At 38.7% G+C, this 14,488-nt stretch overlaps 2 protein-coding genes and 1 long non-coding RNA gene across 5 annotated transcripts; 1 reads left to right on the top strand and 2 right to left on the bottom strand.

The window, feature by feature from the left end:
• Window positions 1–2,702: 2,702 nt before the first annotated feature.
• LOC143462843 (uncharacterized) lies at window positions 2,703–6,226 on the bottom strand. 2 transcript variants are annotated; one of them, XR_013118208.1, is made up of 3 exons: window positions 4,262–5,473; window positions 3,807–3,988; window positions 2,703–3,547 (listed from the first exon to the last, which is right to left on the bottom strand). It is a non-coding gene; the product is annotated as an uncharacterized LOC143462843 (long non-coding RNA). The 2 variants fall into 2 exon arrangements; XR_013118207.1 differs by having other exon boundaries at window positions 3,807–6,226.
• A 90-nt stretch (window positions 6,227–6,316) lies between these two features.
• Window positions 6,317–8,167, bottom strand: LOC143462836 (uncharacterized). 2 transcript variants are annotated; one of them, XM_076961133.1, is made up of 3 exons: window positions 7,646–8,167; window positions 7,314–7,580; window positions 6,317–7,061 (listed from the first exon to the last, which is right to left on the bottom strand). In XM_076961133.1, exons 1-3 carry the CDS (start codon window positions 7,698–7,700, stop codon window positions 6,844–6,846), a joined length of 540 nt encoding a protein of 179 aa, XP_076817248.1. In that variant the 5' UTR covers window positions 7,701–8,167; the 3' UTR covers window positions 6,317–6,843. The 2 variants fall into 2 exon arrangements, with proteins under 2 accessions (XP_076817248.1, XP_076817249.1); XM_076961134.1 differs by having other exon boundaries at window positions 6,317–7,058; window positions 7,646–8,150.
• Window positions 8,168–10,431: 2,264 nt separating this feature from the next.
• Window positions 10,432–13,288, top strand: LOC143462809 (uncharacterized). Its single transcript, XM_076961104.1, has 9 exons — window positions 10,432–10,592; window positions 10,754–10,887; window positions 11,157–11,288; window positions 11,599–11,725; window positions 11,890–12,053; window positions 12,493–12,629; window positions 12,704–12,786; window positions 12,886–13,073; window positions 13,186–13,288. The coding sequence occupies exons 1-9, from the start codon at window positions 10,553–10,555 to the stop codon at window positions 13,198–13,200; spliced, it is 1,020 nt and encodes a 339-aa protein (XP_076817219.1). The 5' UTR covers window positions 10,432–10,552; the 3' UTR covers window positions 13,201–13,288.
• The last annotated feature ends 1,200 nt before the right edge of the window (window positions 13,289–14,488 follow it).

Raw genomic sequence — 14,488 nt, forward strand, 5'->3', positions numbered from 1 at the left:
GTTAAAAACAACTAGATACTGTAGTGCGAGAGGCAACCGTCTCTTGACAGTAACCATCTTCTCAATAATATCTCTTATTCGACGGTTAATCGGTCACATTATATAAAGTAGGCTACACGTTAGTTACAACAATGTTAGCACGCGGCCGCGAAAAATGTTTTTCCCTAAAACGGCCCGTGTACTGTTTTGAGTTGTGCATGCCTGCTGTAAATCATCTAAACTGCTGATAAATCTCGATCTTAACTAATCAGGGATTCGATCAATTCATGAGCAATGTTGCTTTTAGTCGTTTTCCTGCCATACGTCACACTTCGTGCTGTGCAGTGTCTATTTTTGACTGCTTTAAATCGGGCGCATTTTGCTTCCCGACGTGCGGGCGAAACCACCGCGAATCGATTTTTCAACTCAACCTTTGTCCGAATTGCTGTTGCGCGGTCCGTGTGGCGTGCACCGTCCATTTCCAGGCTTTAAAACCAAGTATGAAGAAGCCTGGCTCTAGTTTTGTTCCACAGGTCCCGACGCCACTCCTATCTTTCGCCTCTTATCAATAAGTGAATCTCGGCCATTAGTGTTTGAATATCAGGTTGTAGATATCCTGCTGAAGCTTCTTCGCTCCGACAATTTCGATGACGGTGAATTGCTAATATCTCAAAATTCCTTGGAATATTGGGCAGAGAGATTTATGAATTATTCATTGTTCTATCGACGCAAACCGTAAAATTTCTCAAAGCCAAGAATCTTTGTCACAAGACGAAAGTAAACATTTAACAGGAAGGTCGGAGAAGCGACATTGTCTTTAAGAATTGATTATTTGAATCGTTGTGTAAGATTGTCTGAATTCTTAGCTGTTTTTTACAGGGTGAGAGAACGGCAATGTCCGCTGTAACAAGTAATCGAATCGTTTTGGGACATTTTTGTATCGACCGTTCAAAACTTAAACTTCTGACGATTCAGACTTATATCTTTGTCTCGCAAACGCGGTCTAAACATAGCTACGTATTTTCGTGCAACTAATTTACCAAGACGTTTAGTGCAAATAGTCTTGTCGGCTCGTATGTTCATCTATAAATGTTAAATCACGACGTTGCCAACGAGCATAGACATCGTATATAAGATGGAGACGCAAAAAATGTGAATGGCGGAAAACAGAGTTGCTTTAACAAACATACTGGTCATTCAAAGATGGCGCATTAAACAGCATTGATATTGGCCCGCCCTTGTATCTGCCCTAAACATTAGGTCAAGACTGACTTGGTTTCATTATGCGATGTATGACGTCATTCATTGCAAAATATCGCGGCCCTACCACGAAGCCTGGATTATATCATTCCTTTTAAACTGTCTGAAGCCGACGTCAAACAACAGCAACGGCGCTCTCAGCGATCTAATTGAGTGCTGAGAACGTCATATGATGTCTGTGTATCTATAGCAACCCAGCCACTCTCCGAACGAATCGTTTAAGTTGTGATAACCTCTGGTCTGCTTTACAGAACAAGCGATTTGTAGGTAGGCTGTTTTTGTGACGTCATAATCGGATGACGTCAAGCAGCGTGAAAAAGGATCGAAAATATATTTGTGCTTGATTCTTTTCTTTTGAGGAAACCTGTTGTTGACGAGGTTGTGACATTTTACATGTACCGGTTTTCAGATTAAAAATTTTATCAAACAAATCGGATTTTAACAAACGACTATTGAAAATTGCTATTGTTTAACAAACAAAAGGCTTAAATTGTCAAATAATAAGCCTTCAATCTTTTTAACTTTATAATTTTTAACCAATGAGACGAGAATGATTGCTTGAAGTTACCTCAAAATTTGCCTTTCAACATTTCCAACAACTTTATATCAGAGACGCATGAAAGCACGCAGCTTTGCACTCTAATGAGTTGTAATTCCTACAAATTGATTTACTGCATTTCACAGAATGCAATAATCTTAGTAGTTGCTTCTGCGGGGAGATAATGAATCAGAAACTGGCACGAAAATGTCGTCAAGGCATTCTTTTGACGATCTGGGTTACAATACTTCAATTGACCTAATGAAACTAGTGACTCTATAGTGCTTTGCATGTAGCTAATCAGTTTATAGTCCTATTGCAGTGGTGGGCAAACTGCGGCTCGCCGGCATGTTTTTTGTGGCTCTTCTAGTCGAATCGTAAAATTCCAAAAAAAATTGTAATGGCTACCAAGAGTACCGTTTATGAACGTTTCTCTCTTTTTCTTTTCTTTATTTAAGCCAGCATTTCGTTTATGACGTAACACTAGACATAGAATCTGAGGAGTTAGTTAATTGCAAGTCAACGTAAGTTCATTGCTAAGACAGTAAGCTTTAGCTCAGTTTAGTCTACTTAAATACATTGCAAAACGAAAACGATGACATCTAATGCTAGCAAGTATAGTCTTTAACAAAGGTGGGCAAACTGTGGCTCGCCGACATGCTTTTAGTGGCTGCTCTAGCTGAATAGTAAAATGCAATATTGTTCATTATCGATGAATTGTTTACTGTATTTGTATTGACACTGCTGATTTCGCGGCTCGCTGGTGTTTGTAGTTTTCCGCGAGTGACTCTTTCGTTGAACAAATTTGCCCACCCCTGTCCTATTGGTTTGGCATTCAGAAGCGTTTTTCGAATGCCATCTATGACGAAACAATAGTGATTTTTGGAAAATCAAAGATCTCTTCGTTTAGTAGCTCATCGGTTGGTGTTTGTCAACAGCTAATTTTATTTTATCATTTTGCAGCCGCGTGTGGGCGCCATTGATCCTACTTTAGTTTCTTGCTCGAAGTAAAAAACGGGTAAGTTACCAACAAACATTTGCTCATGTGTTTAACGTTTTGTCTGCACAGCAAAGAAAAAAATACAAAACCAAAACGAAACAGAAATTCGCCTACGTAGAAAATGTTCTTGGTGTTATGGATTTTGTTTCTCAGCACTGAGCAATAAAAATAAACCAATATGACAAAAACGATAAATACAAGATCAACGCAAAAACGTTCATTTACAAGAAGTAGCAAAGCCTTTGACTTTCAGTGGAAGCTCGATCAGCTCGACTTTGTTTAAAACGAAAATTTTGAATAACTCAGAACAATTTTTAACTGATTTAACCAGCGTCGAATAACTCGAAGCATTGTCGTAGCATGGCAACGATAAAAAGCATTAAAGTTGCTTTGGTTTTTATCCAGACCAAATCCGACCCGGTTGACCGGTCCATTCGAAAGCTGACTTCACTGCTTGTAGACTGTAGCAGCCCTACTTTGAAGTTTTGAAATAGAACGATCTTCTTAGCTCACACCTCACTGTCAAACAATGGCGACCTCGTGCGTTGAAAATTTAACCGGATTGTTGAAAGTGTTGTGCGGGACCGACTCCCTCTGCCGGCAGAAAACTTTACACCATTTTTGTCCGCACGAGCATGCGCAAGAGCAGTCCCGGATGCAGTTGGAGACATAGCGGCACATGTCGCAGAAATAGACGATGCAGGCGAAAACGATCAATAAAACGAAAAACGCCGCGATTCCCACTGCTTGTTCAAGAAGTAAATGGACACCTGAGCGATTTAAGTGCAGTTGAGTAGCGTAATCGAAACGATACGTCATTTTGACAATACTTCACCACCACATACGTACATTAATTAAACTTTATCGGTCATAGGGGATTCACCTTAACCGACCTGTTGCCATAAATATCTAAACAAATGTCAATGTCTGCAAATCCCTGTAAAGTTTATCTTAAACCTTGCATAAAAGCTGCGGATATACAGGTAAAAAGCTTTTAATGGATTTCTGGAAAGTGATCCCCTTACTTACCCGGATGTAAAGTAGTTGTACTTGGTGGCAAAGTAGTAGTTGTAAGGTTGTCGATTATGACGTAATAACTGCTTGTATAGCAAGGCAATTTATGCACGATTTCACGATTCAGTTTGTTGTTATGTAGCAAGTCAAAAATCATAAATGTCGTCAAATTTGCTTTCTCTGTTTAAGCGATGATGCTATATTAATATACTGTAGTATCATTAGTTTAAGTACTACGAGCTTGCTAGAAGCAGTACAACTGCAAATAAAAAGATAATTTCATTAAAGCTAGTTTCATTGACTTAATCATTACATTTCAGTTCAGTTTCTTTTTCTGTTTCAGTTTCTGATGAAGGACAGAAATATGTCCAAAATTAGTTGATTAGCCTAAATAAAATCATGTATTTACCTGCAATTCTACATGGTACTAGCACGTCCTAACACTTGTAGTATTGCAAGTAATCACCCACCTGTGGAGACGTATCCCGTCCAAAAACGCTTTAGCTAACCTACCACTGCTACTATACTTAATACAAACCACAGTCATCGAGCATAGTATTTTTACATTGTGGCGTCATAACGACAACCGTTTCCGTAATAATAGGAGGTCAGATTTGTGAAACAATTTTGGCAAACACTGCTTAACCCGTATTGTTAAAAACCCTTTCACCCTTTTAACGTATTGTTAAAAACCCTTTCACCAGTATATTTACTGACAACTACCCTTTCATTTAAGACCAACTTGTTTTTGAAATTGCTGCTTCACTTTAGGTGATCAAGTTGGTTCAAGGGTACCTTTGTCTTCTTCGTCATAATCTAGATTATGAGTTTACAATCTAAAATTTCATGTTTTTATACAAAAACCTGCTTTTTAAATTCCCGTTTCAGAGTATACGCAACCGACATATTTTATATAAAAATAGGTTGAATACTCAATCGATTTGTTGCATCACAATCAAAGATAGATTTTTAAAAGTAGAATTGGTCCTGTGGTATTGGTCACGTTTTGAACGAACGTAATAAATGTAGGAACATAGCCTAAAGCTAGAAACGCATTGAGTTGTTTTTAATTTCGGTTCATGTTTTTATGGTTTACAGTAACTTGCGCAATTTAAATCATCGCTTGTAAGAATATACGTCATTGACGGTATTGTTACATCAGCTTAATATAACTGCGTGATCGAAACTGATCACACTTTTTTATGGCAGGGCGCGCTCTCGCTTAATAAACGGCGGAAACACATTTTTACAGTCGCAATAATTCACGATTGTCAAAATGTAGGCTGGTGGAAAATTTTGAGGATAATGTGGAAATTTACTGAAAATTACTTGTATAGCTTTTAAGCAAGTTCTAAAGAGTTTAATTTGACGTCAGAGTGGTTTCACAGCATGGATTTGTATTTTACGAAATTACAGCAGTGACTCTTACGACAGACTTGGACGCGCTACTTTTCAATAGTTACGCAAAATAGTGATAAAAGAGTACTTAGAACAATTTTTATGCAAAAAATCTATTAATAACAAGCACTCATTTCCCATTCAATATAAGATGTCAATGTATCATCGTTGACTTTACCATTTTCGGGTATTATGGGTTTAGCAGATCCTTCCACTTTGTTTTGTATTGAACCAACTTAAACCAGTTTATAGACATAAGAATATAGCAGGGGTCGGCAACCTTTTTGAGCCGCGGGCCAATTTGATAAAATAAAATATACTGGCGGGCCGTAACTGCCGGGACAGCTTTTCTGAAACGCAAATATCTTACCCTTAAATCAGGGGTCGGCAACCTTTTGCTAGTCACGGGCCAAATGTCGAGCGTACAACTCTTTGGCGGGCCGGAATTTTCATTAATACTATAATTGCTAAATGCTAACACTACAGTTTGAAACTCAATAAGACACGGCGGGCCGTATTCTTGTGATAACTAATTAATATGTCTCGGGCCGGACGATTTCGCATGGCGGGCCGGATCCGGCCCGCGGGCCGTAGGTTGCCGACCCCTGGAATATAGCCAGCACGTTTTAACAGTAGCTTACACATGTACAGAAGCGAGCTTAAATTAACTCATAGATTACACACATACTAATTCACACGCACCCTTTCGCTTTAATCAATGTTGAAAAAGGGCAATATTTTTCAAAATTAAATTGCAGCTCGCAGATTTTGTAAACGTGACAGAGATGCATCTGTTATCGTACAAAGTGTTACTGATAGCTTCGGTTGCTCACTTTATAAAGGGCCGGCATCCCTAGTTAATCAGGACCAGACTCATACTTTTATACTGGCGAATATTTGCCTTTGTTTATAAAACATTTTTATCTGACTTCTCAAAGGTAGAATATTTTCAATAAAATGTGTGATTATTACTTAACAATGGCGACATTTACGTCATCATGTGCTTTGAAGTTTGAACACGGTCACTTCTTTTTCCTTCTTCTGAGAATGCCTCTAAGTCTAATCACTAATATCTTGTCAACTGCCTCGACAATTTAGTTGCATGATTATAACAAGTAAACCCACTCTTGTGTCATTATATATTCTTAATTGTTTTTATTACGTCATCTTATCACAGTGATTCGTGGCAGATTTAAACGATGAACGCAGATGAAGTCTCTGTAACTTTCCATGACAAGATTTCAAAGGAAACTTGTAAAAGTCCAAATTTAACATGATCATAGTCCGATAAAATAATTCAGCATGTTCAATCAAACCGTTGAGAATTTCAGTACGCAGATTAGCCGACAATTTTGAAATTCCAATAGAGCGGTTTCACATTAAGAGAACATATAAAAGTAACAAAACCATTATGACAAGGGCAAAAGCTACCGCATAAAAACTACATATGTGCACGTCGTTTATTGCAAATAGCCGAACTTCTAAAAATAGCCCGCATCGCATCGCATTGAACAGTGTCATGTAAAGGCTATGGAGTTCAGCGTTGTCTGTAGACAATCTCACGCGGAGTCAAAAAAACAGCTTTAGCGCTTTTCCGTCCGCTTCACTGTAGGCTAAAAGCAGTCAAAGTACAACCGCTAGACGTCGCTCGAGGTTAGATGATAGACGAAGTGTCGTACGCGGCGGAGGGGAATTGTATCGGGTTGTGGAAATCGCTGAAACCTTCGCCTTCCTGACGGAGCCTTGAATTTCTCGACGGCTGACGGTAATACATTCTCCTGCGGTGTCTGCACGCCAGGAACGTGATCCAAGTAACAACGATCACGGCGACTATGACGAGGAATATGGTCACAACCGTCACGCCGACCTCTGCTAATGAAAACTTTCTCAATATTGTGATTTCGCTTTAAACTCGTTAGAACTTTCTAACATTAGTGAACCGATTATTTCTGTGATGGTGTGATAATTTCTATCAATACATATTATCAAGAGTTTTTGTCGTTCCATCTCCACGGATAACGCAAATGCAACTCATTGACAAAGAGCTTGTTGATTTATTGTAGTGAAAGTCAAAAATGAAATTTAGTAGCACGAACGAGCTACGACAAATTTTTTGGCTCTCACCTGGATTTGGGACTTTACTAGACTTTACTAGAACGTTGTCGATCGTAGACGATGTAGCAATTTTCGTGGCTTCGATTTTAGTGGTCAAAACCGTCTGTCCAATAACTTTGGTGGTCGCTACGGTTGACGAAATTACTTCCACTAAAACAGCGGTGTTGATTTTTGTAGTTGAAAGCTTGCTTGTGGCCTTGTTGTGGGGTGCATTGGTGGCAGCTTGAACATGTTCGGACATTTTCTTAGTTGTATCTGGTGCAGCACTTGTACATTCTGCAAAAGAAGAACAGTCCAGCCAGCAACAGTCAAAGATATCAACAACAACAATTAGAGCTTACCTGTTTGAAATAAAGCCAAATATAAAATTAACAGGATGATTTTCAGAGAACTCATGGCGGCTCAATTTCTGATTGTAAATGTACAAATCCTATGCAAACCTGAATGAAAGACAACACCGTAAGTTTCTTGTGTCCACCGTATTTAGCCATCTGAGCTAGTCTTTGACAGGCTCAGTGCCTCCAAACTTAAACTTTGTAGCCTGTCTGTTTTGTGTTAGGCTGCATTACAGTTGACAATGATTGGTTTCTGTAGCGTTTATGACGTTATAAAAACCACTTTGAGGTTTTTGACGTCACTATCAAATGATAAAGAAAATGGTAAAAATCAAATGCGAGCAATACCAAGCCTGGAACCAGAAACCACTTGAGTAATTCGTGAAACAGTTTTCGTGTTAAAGGAGCTGTCATATGCCAGGGTTTTGAATGTTTTATGAAACTTCAAGGTTCCCGTCCATATGTGACATCACCGTGCATTTGAATAATGCATGACTGAAAATATGTAAAATATCTTGAACAAGTCCTTTAACCAAGAAACAGACTATAGCCTACATTATAGGCCCTACAACATTAACGTTACCGGTATGTTGTGCAGAAAAGAGACTGCTAAGTTTATCACCGATGCCGATTAATAAATGTTCGAAGAACACGCGTAAAAGTGATAAAACATGCAAAAAGCAACACCAGACATTTATAATGTTCTCTCAGACTCTCTCCGACAATCAACTTTAATGAATAGGCTAGCCACTAATCAGAGTCAAATACTTAAATTTCCTTAACAATGAAACGCCTAATTGCCTTTCACGTCGCGCTAGTTGTTGTACTTTGTCAATATATGAGCTTATGCGACTTTAACCAAAGTCAGACCATCTTGTTCAGACCTAGCAAGAAGTGTGACAGCTTGTATTGGCATGTAACTTAGCCTGCACACCGGATGTTAAAGACATTTCCTGTCTCAATCCTTGAATTAATTACAATTCTACGTCAAGTCACGTCGATTGACTACCTTTCTACCACGAACTCGTTTTAAGCGATTATGGGAAAGCTAGGCAGCTTACCTAGAATTTATGACCATGTTCTATTTTTACTGGCCTAACCTAAAGTGAACTGCAGTTTGACGTTTATATTGCGCAATGACGTCACCTTAATTGTTGCTTGCTGGTAATACTCCATTGAAATCTATTGACTGAAATATTAGCGTGCATGTCCTATACACAGTTCATTCTCTTAGTCTGCCGCACTGTTTGAATTATGAAATCTGAAGTCACTTAGTACCGAGACCAGTTTTTAGCCAAACATAGCTCTGTAGCCCGAGGCACAAATGGTCATTATACTCGTCAGTTCAGGTTACCACCATTTCACCAACGTCAATTAGAGCACGCAAGCGTACTAATTCTTTCACCAAATCGAGTAATTACGACTAAGCTCATTACCTGCGTTTAAAACACATTTGATCACCTACAACAATCAATATTGGATGCAAAACCACAATGCTTTGATTTGGTTTTCAATATATCAACGAAAAAAATCGACAACTTTTTCAGAAAACACTTGACAGACCTATACAAAAAATATATCACACTAATTCCACGCTTGCTAGGCTCAGGATTCAAAGCGACATAAACATATAATTTAAATATCAACTCTTGTTGTGATATCAACTGCGACTGACACTCCCCTGTGTCGGAGTTAGGCAAAATAGGATACACTATTTTCTATTGTGATCGAAATATTTCACGGTTCCCACGGAAATACAAAGTTATTGAACATTTTTAGAGAAAATTGAGAAATTTCGAGCACTTTAACAAAGCATAAGCTTTGGAAATCGAATTAGATTTTGTTCAAAAAGTTTTCAAAGTTTTAAGCTTGTTATTGTTTATCTTAAATGAGTTAAAACGATTTTGATTAAAACTTGGTCATAAAAAGCAAACAGACATGTCCCACTCCATTGAACAGTTGTCTGTAACATCTGATGAACAACCGATCGACTTAATTTCTACTACAGTTCATTATTTTTAACTTGTTTTTAAACATTGAACACAGGCAATTTTTTGACACTGTTTGAGATTTTGTGACTTAGATGCTGCAGATCACGTGTGGATGCTGCACACAAAGCGGTTTGCAGAAAGGGTAAATGCAGCAGCTTTTCCGTGTTGTTACCCATTTTGTGAACCGTTCTTAGATAATTAATTAATTGTTTCCGCTATCGAAAACGATGTAATCTAATATAGGCCAATATGGATAAATAAGTGACATGGTTAAAACTGTTTAAGACATGGTCATTAGTTATATACCCTAATACAGGTTTCCTTCTTCAAACTAGAGTATAGGCCTATATGCAATAACTTGTTTACACGTGGCCCACGCTTGACTTTTGTTGATTTTGTCAGTCATGTTGGCATTTTCACATGATCATCGTCTCTTGCTATTACGTGCAATAAATTTAATTTCGCACTTCTACGAATGTGGCCTTCGGATGCTCTTTTTTCTCGTCGGAAAAGATCCACTTCAGCCAACCGAACTATAACATGTTTCATAGATGACGTCATAAAAGAAGTATAACATCTAATTTTACACTGTGGGAGCCTGTTCAACTGTCCATAAGAAAACAGTTTGTGTACCCTATTTTGCCACGGTAGCATCTGTTTAAATATGCCTTTGTATATCTTCTTCGTTCGCAATGGCTTTATATATGATACCCTGCCAAAAGCCGCCGTTGCATTTGCGTTGTTTGTGCGTTGCAAAAACCAGCGTTGTCTTGTTTGCAGAAGTTTGCATTTTGTTGATGTGCAATTTTCAATGCAATGTTTCTGCATGTTGTCAATTGTTTTAATAACGTTGTCATAATTGTTTGGAGAAGATTCATTGTTGTTGTTTTTTTTGTTCCAGATCGATCTCATTTAATCAAAAATGAAGTTTCTTGTGGTTTTCTTAATGCTTGGTGTTGTCTGTAAGTATAAAAAATTCAATACCCTATCTTATTGGCTGAACATTTTTTAGAAGCTAATACATTGGCCCGAGAAATTTAATAAGTAAACGTTCGTTCAGTTTGATTTGGTAGAACAAATTCTCAGTTTGCAAAATCAACTTAAACTAAATTTACAATTTCAGACGCAGATATCTCCACCATTGTTACTACGGGTAAACCGGCGATATTGGAGATACCCGGAGTCAAAGTAACGATCCCGTGCAGCTACGAGATGCTGCCAAGTGAAGATCAACCTCCAATCATTTACTGGATCAAGGTGACTTATAACCTGGGTGAAATCTTCTAAAACTAAAGTTTGAATATTTACGTGTTGATTTGGTGCAGTTTTGATGTTTTTAATTTTATTTAAGTTTAATTTTTGTATTTTGTTATTATTTTAATTTTTTCATCACTTTCCTTTACAACAATATTTGTTTTTATTGGAAATTGACAATTGACTGCATTCTCAGTCAATCGCATTAATCTTCAGGTAAATGTATAGTGTTTAAAACTTATTTATTTTGCTCCAAAAATTAATGTCCGCAGGGTACCAGTGTCGATGATCCAAACGCTGTTGTCATTTTCAAAGGTTACCGCTACTGGAACGAATCGCTCGGCGAATATCGTCAGTTCTACGGCGATTACGAAAAGCGTGGAGCGGCAGTACCCGACCTGAAGGTAACATAATGTCTAAAGTAAAATTGGTTTAAAGTTAATCAAACTATGTCGCAGTTATTAGCCTACTGATTAGGCTGAAGAGACAAATGTAACAAGAGTAGTTAGGCCAAACAAATTTTTAACAAAATTATTCACTAACATACGTTTCTTTGCAAATTACATCGTTATTTCTATTATGAAATCATCTTTACAAGTCATAAAGGTGTCTTTTTGAAGTTGCCTTAAATCGTACTTAAAAGTTCTCCTGTTTTACATTTTAAATCTGCCAGCGGTGGTCATGTTTAGCTGATAAACTTTGAAACTATTCCAGGTTCCTTCTCTAGTACTTCCAGGCATCTCGAACGAGGACGAAGGTCGTTACTGGTGCATGGTTGCTGAGTGGTCCGGCAGACAACAACAGGGCACTGACGCCGATTCCGTTGCTCTTATGGTCGGAAGTACGTCACGTGATATTTTGTTATACTTTTCATTTGTTGTCGTCACGTCATGTACTTATGATTTACAAAATTAAGAACAGTCTTTAAACGTTATGACGCATACAGGTTAATTCTGCGCCAACTTTTATAAATTTAGTTATTATTCGAAACCTATTTTTCACCAGAAGCGGAATCCTACCTCGACGCGAGGACAGACGTCAATCAAACTGTTAACGAAGGCGACAATGCTCGTCTCGATTGCGGCGTCTATTACGACACCGCTGACGTCATTACGTGGTACGAAGGTCCATTCCATAACTCGGATACAGAAAACTTCACTCATACCGAGGTGAAAATATAAACACGTTAAGGTGATGGTGCATCGAGAATTGTTTTTATTGGTTGGGTGTGGTCGTCAATGAATGTAATGCCTCGCTGTGGTCACAGAATGGGCCAAAAATGATAAGCGCGTTGGGCATTTCCTTTCAAAAAAGAAAGGTGTTGCCATAATAAGCTAATTAATTGCAGAACTGTTTTTGAAATGGAAACACTGGTTATCATTCACTTCCGTCAATGTTCATTTCAACTGATGTTCATTGCCGTCTATTTCTGGTACCGTCATTGTTACTGGTTCCAGCTTATCCGTCGAAATATTAATTTATCAAGTTAACTCACAACGCGCATTGGCACACATCATGTCATGTGTACACCCATCAGTATTACACCAACGTAACATCCCACTGCTCTGAAATATTACGACGAGGTCTAGGTATGAGTTTGCATTGTAGGTCGGTACCTACAAGAAAGTTGGCAGCATTGACTTGGCCAGCAAGGACACACAAATGGAGAGCGATTTCGGAAAGATGTTCGTCAACGAAGACTTCAGCTTGACAATCAACGGTGCAGTCATCGCTGACTCTGGCAGGTGATACTACGTCACCAAGTGGACGAAAAAGCTCTATTATCAGATAGACATCTTATATTTTTCTCTCGTTTCAGATACTGGTGCGAAGGAAGCAAGCTTAATCCTTCCAACGTCGAACTTGAAACCGATCGCGCGTCCATTGAGCTTATCGTGACCGGTATGACGTCACTAACGTGTCTGTTGCATAATAACCGCAGGTGTTTTTAACCTTTTCGATCTCAATTCCTTTTTGCTTTATTCCCCGTTCAAACCCTAGGATACCTTTTTGAATGCAACAATCAAGCCCCTGGCCTGTACTCCGACCCCGAAGATTGCTCGATGTACTACGAGTGCGTCTCCGGCGACGCACGAACCTATCACCGATCCTGCGGATACGACGGCCTGGTCTTCGACGATCGCTACGATTACTGTGACTGGGCCGCCAACGTACCGCCACCTTGCGGAGTAAGTTATAAGCGATGCCAAGCTGATCCGTATCATAGAGGCAGTCACACAATCAAACATTTTTCTTGAACTACAATATGATCTATAACGTAATAATACTGTTTCTTTGCAGACAAAGAAAGATTAAAACGCTACTTCCAGAAGAGAGATCAAAAACGAGAGATGAATTTTCTGTTAATCTTTTAAACATCGACAATAAAATCACTTTCAATCGAGATTATTGTTAATTACAAGACGAAGCATACTCACACAAATCATACATATTGTTTACCTGAGTCAGTAGGCTAACACAACATTAGCTTGTTAAGAAGTTGGACTTTCAAAATTTCTGTTGTGAAAACAAACTACAGAAAGGAGAAATTAAACATATTTTTGTGCATTGTCGCGCTGGCGATTCTTGCGCATGTAACATGAAACTCGAGTTTTGAAACTCGTTACCGAAATTCCTCTACTTGTTCCGCTCTCAATAGAACTTAGTGGCTCCGATGCCGCCAGGTCGTTTTCTGATTGGTGTAATCACCCGACCGTGTCTCACGTTGAGGCGAAAAGGGAAGAAAAAAGTTAAAATTTTTAAACTTTTGCACCGAGTGCAGCTTCCGCATTCTTTATAGCGGTCGTCGCTAAACTATTTTAATCATTGACGCTTTCAACGAATATTTGTTATCACATTAACCCCAACGTGTATGCGGTTGATGTGAGCGAACAATAGTACGTTCATCGAAATCATATTATTCTTCTTATGCCATATCAAAAATGACATCATAATTCTTTTTGTTTGATATGTGCATTACTTTTCATGGGGCTGTTAAGGTACCGAATATACTATACCAGGTTTTTTCGACCGCCGGCGTTCTACGGGGGTCGCAAGCGGATGCCTCGCTGGTGAGCCGTAGTGTAGCAGTAGAGGAAGACGCGGCGATGCGGGACACATGTTTCTCACGTTTATGTGCTTGTGCTTGCAGGGAAAAATTAACGGTGTGAAAGCCACCAAATTTCACTGGAAAATCAAATTACTGTAAAAAGCACTGTATAGTCTATGCCTCTATGGCGTATGTTATAGCATACACACTGCCTTTTGTGTTGGTGATACTCGGTAGACAGTTTAGTGCTAGTAGTGTTTTGCTTGCCTAGCTTCAGCGGTAGATTGTACAATTTGTGATTTCCCAAACGAAAGTGTAACTGCGATCGTTACTCCCGGATGATCTGCCTGACTCCAAATGGTGATATCTGACTCCAGATTGGATTCAAGGCTGGTTCGTAGTGGCAAATGGAGCAGTTGCCACAGGCCTCGCGCAAGTTAATATCAGCTGATTTTTTTCATTTCACGGTGTTGGTTCATTAATGTGAGCTTTTAGTAAATTTTGGGCAATTATTAGAAATTTTTTTAGGAATTTAGAAACAAATTAGGAAAAGTT

The sequence above is a fragment of the Clavelina lepadiformis genome, chromosome 6 (assembly GCF_947623445.1).
Source record: "Clavelina lepadiformis chromosome 6, kaClaLepa1.1, whole genome shotgun sequence".
Lineage (NCBI taxonomy): Eukaryota > Metazoa > Chordata > Ascidiacea > Aplousobranchia > Clavelinidae > Clavelina > Clavelina lepadiformis.

Coding starts and splice junctions, on each gene's coding strand:
- LOC143462836 (XM_076961133.1), bottom strand. CDS start 7,700: ATGAGTTCTCTGAAAATCATCCTGTTAATTTTATATTTGGCTTTATTT. Junction 7,581..7,645: donor TTTGGCTTTATTTCAAACAG/GTAAGCTCTAAT, acceptor CTTCTTTTGCAG/AATGTACAAGTGCTGCACCA. Junction 7,062..7,313: donor TAGTAAAGTCCCAAATCCAG/GTGAGAGCCAAA, acceptor AGTTTTCATTAG/CAGAGGTCGGCGTGACGGTT.
- LOC143462809 (XM_076961104.1), top strand. CDS start 10,553: ATGAAGTTTCTTGTGGTTTTCTTAATGCTTGGTGTTGTCT. Junction 10,593..10,753: donor CTTAATGCTTGGTGTTGTCT/GTAAGTATAAAA, acceptor TTACAATTTCAG/ACGCAGATATCTCCACCATT. Junction 10,888..11,156: donor CAATCATTTACTGGATCAAG/GTGACTTATAAC, acceptor TAATGTCCGCAG/GGTACCAGTGTCGATGATCC.